Raw genomic sequence first — 11,964 nt, forward strand, 5'->3', positions numbered from 1 at the left:
CCAAGTTTTAAGAAGTCCTATGTATCATCTAATATAATCTGATGTACATATGTTAAAAACAAATAACTTTCCAATGTACCAGCATCAGCAAAAGAAAGTTTTCACAAAATTGATGTCTGCACATTCAATGTAATTCTGAGACATGCACATGAAACTGATTGGAATTTCATTTTTCATAGGTTGAGGGATTGTGGAATATAAACGACTATTTGTACAGAGAGAAATAGAAATGTATGGAATGAGGCAAGCCTCCTCACTTCACTGCTTGCACATTGTGTCATAACAGAACATGTTAAACTGTTTGATAGACAGCAACAGAATAACACTACCTCAGGCACAAAGTCATCAATTTTAGGGAATGAAACAGGGATCATGTGTTTAAAAAAAAAAGATAATTAAAGACTGCTGTAATGCATAAGCACAGGCAGCCTTACTTTTTACTATTCCACTGTACAACCTTAACTTTATTTAAAATATTTTATAACTATAACTTGTATATTGCAGACATGAATATACAAAGTATATCCCCAAGCTAGCATGATGTTTTGCAATCAAATAAGTAGGCAAGGTCCCTGCCTCAAGAAGCTCATTTTAGGACCTTCAGCCAGCTCCCATTTAAGTGACTATAATTTGTCCCCTTGCCTTAATTAGAGATGAAACAGGCCCTTACGGTCAACTAACTGAAGCATATATATGACACAGAAAAGCAACAAAATGGCACAATAGTCATTAGACCAGGGCTTCAAAAATGTATGAACACCTAGTAGCCAGATACTGACACAGAAGATATACCAGCAAGATCTATGAACACCCTGCTGAGAATCCCAGTTCCAGCTGCTGGAATTCCTATCAGGGTTCTAGCCTTGGATCCTGTTCAGGAGTTTTGTCTTTCAGATCAGGCTTTGACTATGAGGTGTCTGAGAACTTTCACATCTCCTTGCTACTATATTAAGGGGGGAGGTACTTCCACTGCTCTATCCTTTTACCAACTGCCTGAAGCTAGTGCCAGGCAGTAGTGTTCTTCCAAACTTTGGCACTCTCCATTAGTAAGATTTTAGTACTAGAGTGACTGCCTATACTGCTATTTAACTTTCCCAAGCAGCAACTGTAGTCGAGCAGAACTCACAAGATTCAGGTCAGTTTCATTGTTATTTTAAAGTTTGGGGTATTGATGAAACAAGAATCACATCAATATAACTTTCACCAATACTCACAGACTCTAAAATGGCAATTAACCTGACCCCAACCTGTCAGTTCCACTCTACTACTGTTGCTGCTTGGAAAAGTGAAGAGCAGGAGCAATGAAACTACATGCAGACTTTGAAAGTCAGCAGTGCATACATTCGCCATTTGGAATGTTCTCTGAAACCACACAGGCTAGAATTTTTTTTAAAGTAAATTTATGTTCTGCCACAACTGATAATCCCATCAACACAATGTTTCTACAAGCATATGGATTTTTCAGGCCTTTACTGGAGGTTTTGGGTACCTTGAGAGGGACAGACAGAGATTGTTAATGATATACTAAGTTTGAAATTTTAGATGTTTATGAGCCCACAACAAGGTTACCTATTCTTAGGAACTCTTATATAACACGGCCTCACACCTTATAAAGGCTTGCCAGGACCAGCATATGAACCATTCTCAGAAACTTTACTATCATGATCATCCTTCGTAACTATTCAGAATATGGGTCCTGCATTATGGTCCCAATTTTGGGATGTGCAACTGAAGTATACTATACTGAAAACCCATAAACTGGTGTCTTATTTACTGACCAGGTATAGCACAGGAAGCTGCAGCTTATGCTTCCCCAGTGAGGTAAGAAAGTATTTCAAATGAACACAACTAGAAATCTAATCAATTACATGAAGTGAGTTAAAGGTAGGGGCAGGTATTATATCTGTAACAAAGTCATTCTGCTACTCTTTGATTTTACAATCACATTTTCCTATTTTAAAAATGTCTCTTCTCCCCTCCCAGTGTAGTGCAGATTTTCCCATTATTCTGGGAGGTAACTGACTGACTAAGCAGAAGAAACAAAGTGTTTTTGAATATACAAATGAAAAATAGGTTCCCTCTAACCTCTAAGTTATAGTGGTTCTTTGGTGGGATTTTTTAAAAAAATAGCTTAATTTAACTTTTTTGGTTAAATACCTTAATTAACTTTTTAGCTGGCAGTATCCCCTTTCAATCTTGATGTCAACACATACTTTAGACATTGCTGAAATCCACCAACAATACTGAATAGTATCCTTTTTGCAGTGATGGTGGTTTGTGATGTGAAAATGTTCACAAGGCAACCTATAATCACAAAGAGCACCAAAACCACCAACACATCATAATGACTGTCACTATAACAGGGGCCAGATTTGAGAAAATGACTAAGGTGAAAGGGTTTGCTGTATCCCATTACTAGTCCCGGTCTTGAGCCACCTAGTTCCACACAGTCCCACAATTTTATAATTCTGTTCTCAAGCAGGGGTTCCTACGATGGCTCACATTTGTGTATAAGCCTAGTGAGAGAAGAGGAAGAACAAATTTCTTGCTATCGCACTAGTTGTTTCTACCAAGAAAGAATTCTATTACCCAGATACATTGCCCTGTACAGCTAATGGGGAAGTAGTAGTTGAAGAGAGAAGAGAATTCTCACCAAATTATCCCGTTCACGGCTTATTCTTGGAGATTGGAGAAGGGGGTACTGTAGCAATATGTGTTTGTCTCCAGAGAGGAAGATTACTCTGCCTAAACACCCATTTGTATTTATTCTTGGAGATGATATCCACTGGGTAGCCCCGACTTTGTGTGTAGTACTGCAGGAGATCTGGCACATAATCTGTGCTTTACTATCTACCAAGGCCTTTTGTTATGGGGCTTCTACTTCTTTGTTTTAAATAAACAAACCCCAAAAAACCCAAGACAATGAAATAACCAGCAGACTCTAAAAATAAGATTCTGCTACAAGCAAAATTTCTAGAAGACAGCAGAGAGTCTGGTGACACACACCACCCCTCATCCAATAGCATGGACTAATATCCACAAATCCATTTCCTTCATTCCATAGCCATATTTTAATTATTTTTTAAACAAAGCAAATGCATCTTACTATAGCAGCATAAGATCCTAATCTGGTTTTGACAAAAAATGTTTACAGATTCTCACCATCTGTCCAGAGCTTGCCATTTCAGAACTAAAATTTTAGGAAGGTTTTTCCATTCAACCACTAATCAAAGCTAATCTTCACATGTAGAGCAAGGTACTTGACAATCTTTTGATTTTGAAGTATAGGGAAGTATAAAAGCAAATCAGCTATGAACACAGGAATAGGATTTCATTTGTGAAATAAGGTTTTAAGACTAAGTTAGCCAGAAACTTCCCTAAGGCTAATATCATGTATTATCCTAGACCAATACTAAGTCAGCTAGACTTGTTTCTCCCCCCATCCCGTTTATAGTTAAAACTGAACATTAATCTTGGCTCTTTAATACATATGTAAAAACATTTTTAACTACAACTATCCACAGGGAGAGTTCAGATCTTTTAAGATAATGAAGCTTGTAAAGACCATAACGTTAAGCAACCAAACCTAATTTAAACACCATCAATGATTTATATATTCATGCAAGTTTGAAAGGAAAGTATGCTGAAACTTCTGGGTTCAGAAGTGAGAACTCTTGGAAACATGGTTTTCTACTGTCAGGTGTAATACAGACTGCTACAATGTTCCTGTTCTTATATTTAACTTCAAGGAAAGGTCACTTGTAAGAACAAGAGTTACTGTATATGATCTGCATTGTGTGATGTTTCTGCTGTATCTAGTGTAAGCATGTGCTGAGGCCACACTTATACAGTATCACTTTTGCATGTAGACTGAAACATTGGAGACAAAAGGAACAGCCAAACTCTTACAAATGTTTCAAAATATGTAGTTCCTTTACACTACTTGGCTCTTTAAGTGATTTCTTACTAACTTTTCTGGGACTGACTCTCACAAATATTCCACTAATTCTGTGGAATTAACGTCTTTTTACAGCATATAACGGATAAAACTTTGTATGGTATTGTTCAATTAGTCTCACAGTTTTGGAAATAACTGTCTAGATTTCTATTGGAAAAAGTGTGTCTCACAAGTGAAACTACATGACTAATAGAACAGCTTCCCCCCCCCCCTTTTTTTTTTTTTAAAAGTTAACACTGAAATTACAAAATATGCCTTGTCTACACAGGGAACACATTTGATTCCAAGCATCTGAAGTTTGGAACAGAAGCAAATCCTCATTGTAGACAAAGCTTTAAAATATGTATCAACTGTTCAGTTAATTCTCAATATTCCAGTGATCTGCAACATTGCAAATAAAGTAATTAGAGAATTTGTGTAACAGACGAATTTACAGTGACTGCCTCAAAAATAAAGGGATAACATTGCTGTGTTGGAAATGACACGCAGCATCTGATAGCAGAATTTAATTGCAGAAAGGTTGGTTGTTAAAACAATCTCCTAGTGCTTTAAATTCATATGGCCAATTTAGGACAAAATCCCAATACAAAACCATTGTTTTGAAGGGAACAGTAGAGAACATAATCAAAAAAAACTGTCATGCAGCACTGTCAACCTCAAAGCTTCTCATGTCAAATCAATTGGCCTCACTGCAGCTAGGGGAAAAAACAAAACAAAAATCCATATTGCAGGCTTGAATTCATGTTTCACAACAGCATTCAGTGATGAATGAAATTCACATATTCTAATAGATCAGATGATGTATTGACAAAGATATGAACCTCACTGCCTACTTAATATAGGTCTTTGGATTAGGATCCACTTTTGTTACAGAAGTTTCAAAACATAGAGAGGTACCACCTATGCAGATTATCCCCAAATCTCATCACCACTGTTGCAACATCTAGGCAATGGTTAGATGGGAGCAAAAGAGAGCATCCCATTGTGAAGTTTTTCCTGTGTTCAAAGGATGATTGAGATTTATAGTCAATTTTTTAATAAAATATTTGTATATTATAAGTTGTATCCTTAAACACTTTAAACTCTAGCACACACTGATTCACATGTGTTTAAACTGATACCATCTAGAAGCTAGAGAGCCAGGATTCCCTAATCCTGCTCTGTGTGGAAGTCTATGATTTTATTAGCAGCATACTAGGAGGCAGACAAAGCAAAGTGGTTCCTGTCACCTCCCGAGGTGCCAGTACACTGGTACCTTGATTAGCAGGATTCCACCAACCTTCGGCATGAACATTTAAGGGTGGCCTGCACATCCTTTGACAGTGTGTACAAGATATTGGATGGGGGAAAAAAACCCTTATCGCAGGAAGGAAGGGTCGGGGTTCACACACCCTTTACTGAGCTAAGGGTGTCTGTCTGCTCCTGGGGCTGCAGTTACCCCGGCCGGTGGACATGCAATGGACTGAGCCCGCGCTCAGGGCCATGCAGCAGCACCAGAAGCACACACGGGAGGCCGCAAGTGGCACATGCTGCTGGGCAGGGATAATACCCCAGTGGGGCCTCAAGAGGTTAAGGAGACTATTAGGAAACGGGAGCGAGTCACCTCTTCAGCCCCACACAGCAGAGGCTGCCTTGGGGGCTGTGGCCCATAGGCTACCGCCCTCTTCCCCCACCCCCTCCGGGCTTATACCGACCTGGAGACCGCCATAACCAGAGGAAGCCTGGGCCCGGTTGGATAAAAGCAGTGGGGTGGCAGGTGGGGGCCGCCGTTGCTCTCCCAGGAAGGAGGATGCAGGGGCCCGGCCTAGGCCTCTCAGGCTCCACACTCCGACCCCAGCCCCAGCAGATAAAGATAGGGAGCGGCTGAGCGCGTTGATGGCCGGTAGAGTCCCACTACCCCCCAGGGGTGGCGGCAGTGCGGGTGGTAGAAGAGAAGCGGCCTCAAAGCACTGGTTAAAGCTTCTATTTGCCCATCACAGGGGAAAAGTCCAACGCCTGGTTTTATAGGAGCAGCCATCTTGTATTTATTCCCTTCCTCCATGATAGCCGCTTCCTCATTGGCAAAAGCGCCGAGCCGCAGCCAATGGGAGCAGTGCTTCTAAGAGATGAGAGGGAGGGAGCGTAGAGTTGGGGGATGGGGCTGAGCAGACTCTACCATGGAACTTGCCGCGCCTGGTGGGGGAGGGGAGAGACAGAGGGGGCGGGCCGTACCATTTACACAGCTGTAGAGAGAAGCCTACTCAACGGATCGTACCCCCTGTCCGGGGAAGGGTGGGGAGAGGAAATCCCGCAAAATGTGTCAGGCAGTTTACATCCACCCCGTAACTTCAACCGCAGCGTTCTCTGTGGGGCTAGAGCGGGAGAGATCACTCCCCCTTCACCCGCAGTTACATTAGCCTTAGTCCCCCCAACTTCTGCTTCCAAACCACTGCCTACGGCGCACGCTGACCGTCAGGAGCGTGGTAGCCCACCGGCACTACAACTCCCAGCATGCACTACGCCCGCCTGAGCGGGTGGGCCGCGTGCGCACGATGTCGTCATGGCCCCTTGCTGAGGGAGAGCGGGTGCGTGGCGCCGCTGCTAGGCAGACCACGTGGCGAAGGGCCTGTGAGGTAGTTGCGGGCTGTCTGGGGTATTATTGTGTTCGCGTCTGCTTGCCCGCCCAGCCGCCCTGTGTGGGCGGTTGCTGAGCTAGTGGGCCCTAGCGCTGGGGCATATTTCAGCAACTGTCTTCCACTCGTGTTCTGGGAGGAGGAGCCTTCCTGTCACCAGCACGTTTCCTACAGCCCGCCCTTCGGTGGCTGAGCAGCTTCAGCAGGGTGAGGGGAGGGAGATCCTTCTCACTTTCGACATTTAGAGGGAAGCTGGTGGCTACAGGAAAATCAAACAGTTTATAGAAATACATCCAGCTAGTAGCAAGACACTGATGTACGCTCACCCACCTCCCACATATAAGTGGGTATTACACTGAAAAATAGAGGCTGGGATAGAATAACAAGACCCATTGGATTTACTTACAATTATTTATTAACCTGCAACAGTTCTCAAAATAGCCAGACAACGACTGAGTTTCCATATCTGTAGCTCATTCCACTCCCTCTGCAAAGAGGAATTACCTTCTAAATGCCTGATATAAAATCAGAGCTGTATTTGATAGTCAGCTATACTAAATTGCATTTTCCTTCCATCTGACACTGCCTCACACTCTCCCCCACAAACTTACTTTTAGCAAATTAAGTAAGGGGTGAAGCAGAACCAGTTTTAAAGGCTACTATGACTCCACCCAACAATCTGTTCCACCAATCATAGCTTCTTTTTTTTGCCTGTTATAATTTATTTGTCTTAATATCTGTGGTAAATTACTAAACCTTTCAGCAGGTGCCCACTGTCAGGCTCACATAAGGTTTGCTAGTTTCCAAGATCACCACCCACAACCTCTTTTCTAAAGAGAGGTACAACATTTGCTACCTTCACTCCTCTGGTATAGGATATGATTTAAATAATAGAATGCATATTTTTCTAGCAGCTCAGTCACTTTGGCCCAGGTCCTCAAAGGTACTTAAACACCTAACTACAATGGAACTCAATGGGAATTAGGCACATGAATACCATTGTGGATCATCTGGGCCTTTATTCCTGGATTCCATCAGGATAAGACTGTCAGAATACCATCCAGTCCTGGTGACTTAGTGCTCTCAATTTATCAGTTGTTCTGGCACTTTCTCTATTGATATCACAATCTCTAATGATACTTTATTAACTGAAAAGACTTGGTCTGAGATAGGTATCTGCAGTGTAGTCTGATACAAATAAATCATATAGCATTTCTGCCATGTCCTGATCCTCCTTAATTGCTCCCTTTACTCTCTGATAGTCCAGCAAGCCAACCCATTTTCTCACAGGCTTTCTATTTCTGACATACATAAAGAAATCTTGTTATTCATGTTTATTGTCAGATTGTATGCTCTTAAATTACCACATAGCATTCCTAATTTTTATTTTATATTTTATTTGCTGTAGGTTATGCTCCCATCTATTACTTCACTAAAGATGGATTTTCATGTTCTGAAGAATATCTGTTTAGTTTAAGTAACTTTTAGTTATGGCTATTTAACCAAATGCTTTTCTAGTCTTTCTGCTCTCTTTGTTTAGAGGTATGTTTATCTTCTATCACTCAGCTAGGTTACATGCTGAATCTATAGCCAAGACTACACCAAAAAGTTAAGATGACCCAGCTGTGTTGCTCAGAGGTGTGAAAGCTGACCTAACCTCCAGTTTAGATAGTGCTAGGTTGATGGAAGAATTCTGTTGACCTAGCTGTGCCTTTTCTGGGAGATGGAATAACTACAGCAAGAGGAGAACACCAGCACTGCTGTAGTGTTGTAAGTGTACACATAGCCTAAGAATTCTACTTGTCTCATTTTTGACTTAAGGGACTTTTTGAATAGTTTCATAATTTTTTTTCATATGCCCTTTTTAAAACTACAGTGTCAAAGTGCTAGTTTCTGGTGCATTCCATCCTTTGAGGATATGGAAATTGTATTGTGGTCACTGTCATTTAGTAGCTTATCTATGGTTACTTCTGGAACAGACTTCAATGTGTTACTTATGACTAGGTCAAGAATAGCCTCTCTACTTGTATGCTGTAAAATCAGCTGTTTCAAGAAGCAATGTTTTAATGTGCTGAGAAATTGCTTTGCTAAATCATGTCTGATTGGGATGTGTGATCAGTTTATATGCAGTAAATAAAGTTATTCATTATTGATATTTCATTAGCTATAGTTACCTCGTGATCTCCCCCTGCATTGTGCATTCAACAGGCTTTTCCTGATTAGGAGATTGTTAGTGTAACCATACTTGTAGAGTTCTATTGTTTGGAATTTTACTGCATGAGCCTTGCCAGTCAGAAATTTTATCTCATTAGATTATATGAAATCTTTTAGGAATCATGCTGCTCCCCCACTTTTATTGCCTCATCAGTCCAATTTGGGATTATAATAATATATTCCATCATGTTTTAATGTATGCCTGTTATGTCAAGGTTCTCTTCCATTGCCAAGCATTCTAGTTCACCTGTTCTTGTATTTAAACTTCTTGTATTACTATATAGGTATTCTAGGTTTAATTTTTGGCCATAAGCCTGTTTTTATTAAATCTCTTAATATGTTAATTTTCCAGAATTTACCTCCTTGGTCTCCACCTGTTTCCCTTCCAGCTCATCTCTAATTTCTGTCCTATTCTTTACCGGATGCAGAAATACCTTTTTTGTTGTTGTTTGTTGACATCCCTAGCATGTCTTTGTATGATCCGGGTACTCTTCCACTGTCAGGCTTTTACTCCAGCTCCTAATTGAAATAATATCCCCAAACATGTGCAGAGTTTTGTGCCAGAAGTCTGGTTCATCTCTTCTGTATAGGTGTTCACTTCTCCAAAAAGTTTCCCATTGCCTAATAAATTTTAAACCCATCCTCTTTATATTTCTCTTCCTGATCCATAACTAGGGCTCTTAGAGGGTTTAATTAATAATTAATTAATAAAGGTGACACTGGTACCTTCTCCACTGTTTATGTGTCAGCAAGGTTACTAAATTATATTTACGTTAATCAAGCATGGTTTTTATGAACTCCAAACTTTTATGAGCCTGACAGTATCAGTTCACATGGATAAGCACACGATCATGGAACTTTATTACAACTGGTTTGGAGTTTTTTAATTAATTGTTTTTCATCAAAAATCTCTAGTTGTCAAAACCAAAACTGTTCATGCAACAAGGTCAAGTTCAATAAATTCCCCAACTCAAAATAATGTTGAGAAAAAAAGTTTAGAAATTGTCAACATGAAAAATTATGGTTTTCCAGAGAGAAATGACTTTTTGATTAGACAATAAAGTTAATTAGACTGAGAAAAGATTTTTTTTTAAAAGGTCAAAATAAAAGATCAAAACAAAAAAATGTTGGGTTGAGGGTGTTTTTTGGTTCACAAATATTTTCAAGATTTTTACTTTTTGTCCCAGTTTGAGATGGGGAAAAATTTCTGAATTCTTTAAAATATTTGCAGGATAGGAATGCTGTTTTCCACCCACCTCTAAACTGTATTTGAGAGTTCAGTTTGGAGTGGATGGCATGTATGAAATGAGAGAACTCCCCATATGAAAACGAATTAATCAGTTTAATATTGTGCATATAGGAAGAAGCCTGGGGAAGAAGAGTTCCCCTCACCTTTTTCAGTGTTTACCAGAGCTATGTAAGAGGCAAAAATGAGCGGAGAGAAATGGTACCTAATTTTCTACTCCAAGATCTTAAAGCATATGTTCAATATAAATACAATATTTCTTAAATATTATTTGTTCGTGCATCTCACAGTGCTTTTGAACTTTGACAAGTAAGTTATCTACAGAAAGCTCGTAACATGTTAGTCTTTACAGATAAATATCCTATAAGAGGTGCTTGATGTAGTGAGTTTGTCAGGTCTGAAGTGACCGATGTTTGCAAAGAACAGGGGACCCTTTGCAGGGATCGCTATATCATGCAATTCTAATTCACAGCAATTAAAGTGAATGTCTTTTTATTTTACAACATACTAATATTATGTAATTACTAGGGCTGTCAATTAATCACAGTTAACTCACGCAATTAACTGAAAAAAATTAATCATGATTAAAAAAATTAATCACACTGTTAAAAGAATACTAATTGAAATGTATTAAATATTTTTGAATGTTTTTCTACATTTACAAATACACTGATTTCTATCAAAACAGAATACAAAGTGTACAGTGCTCACGTTATATTATTTTTTATTACAAATATTTGCACTGTAAAAATGTTAAACAAATAATATTTTTCTATTAACCTCACACAAATACTGTAGTTCAATCTCTTTGTCATAAAAGTGCAACTTACAAATGTAGATTTATTTATTTATTTATTTGGTTTCATAACTGCACTCAAAAAAGAAAACAAAACTTCAGAGCCTACAAGTCCACTCAGTCCTACTTCTTGTTCAGGCAATCACTAAGACAAACAAGTTTGTTTACAGTTACAGGAGATACTGCTGCCTGCTTCTTATTTACAATGTCACCTGAAAGTGAGAACAGGCATTCGCATGGCACTCTTGTATCCAGCGATGCAAGATACTTAAGTGCCAGGTATGCTAAGCATTCATATGCCCTTTCATGCTTTGGCCGCCATTTCAGAAGACATACTTCCATGCTGATGATGCTCGTTTAAAAAAAAAAGTTTAATTAAATTTGTGACTGAACTCCTTGGGGGAGAATTCTATGTCCCCTGTTCTGTTTTACCCGCTTTCTGCCATATATTTCATGTTATAGCAATCTCAGATGATGACCCAGCACATACTCCTTTTAAGAACACTTTCACAGCAGATTTAACAAAACGCAAAGAAGGTACCAATGTGAGATTTCTGAAATTATTTACAGCACTCAACCCAAGGTTTAAAAATCTGCAATGCCATCCAAAATCTGAGAGGGACAAGGTGTGGAACATGCTTTCAGAAGTCTTAAAAGAGAAACACTAGACTACAGAACCCAAACCACCAAAAAAGAAAATCAGCCTTCTACTGGTGGCATGACTCAGAAAATGAACATGCATTTCTGCTCTGCTATGGATCGTTATCAAGTAGAACCCATCATTAGCATGGACGCATGTCCTCTGGAATGGTGGTTGAAGCATGAAGGGACATACGAGTTGTCATAAGTAGATAGGTAAGAGTTAATGTTTCTTTTACCTGAGAAGGGTGAACAAAGGGAACCAAACGCCTGACCAGAGGACCAATCAGAAAACTGGATTTTTTAAAAGTCAGGTGCGGGAATTGGGGACTGGGGGTCTTTTGTTTCTCCCGGCTGTGGTGAGAGCATCTTTCCTTCTATCTCCAAGCTTCTTTCTAATCTTCTGTTACCAAGTGTGAGTACAAAGGAAAGCAATAGGTTGATATTGTAAGTTGTATTTACATGTGTGTAATTGCTGGACTGGTTTAAATTGGCTATT

The 11,964-nt window shown here is 39.6% G+C and overlaps 1 protein-coding gene across 5 annotated transcripts in view; it reads right to left on the bottom strand.

The window, feature by feature from the left end:
• The window catches only part of BTAF1 (B-TFIID TATA-box binding protein associated factor 1), a 101,105-nt gene extending 95,091 nt beyond the window's left edge, over nucleotides 1–6,014 (bottom strand). For all 5 annotated transcript variants that reach the window (XM_075072709.1, XM_075072708.1, XM_032770275.2 and 2 more), the window contains exon 1: nucleotides 5,653–6,014. In XM_075072709.1, coding sequence (XP_074928810.1) covers nucleotides 5,653–5,666 — 14 coding nt within the window. In that variant the 5' untranslated portion in view covers nucleotides 5,667–6,014. The remainder of the gene's footprint in view (nucleotides 1–5,652) is intronic.
• Between the last annotated feature and the right edge of the window lie 5,950 nt (nucleotides 6,015–11,964).

Source organism: Chelonoidis abingdonii, chromosome 15 (assembly GCF_003597395.2).
Source record: "Chelonoidis abingdonii isolate Lonesome George chromosome 15, CheloAbing_2.0, whole genome shotgun sequence".
Classification (NCBI taxonomy): domain Eukaryota; kingdom Metazoa; phylum Chordata; order Testudines; family Testudinidae; genus Chelonoidis; species Chelonoidis abingdonii.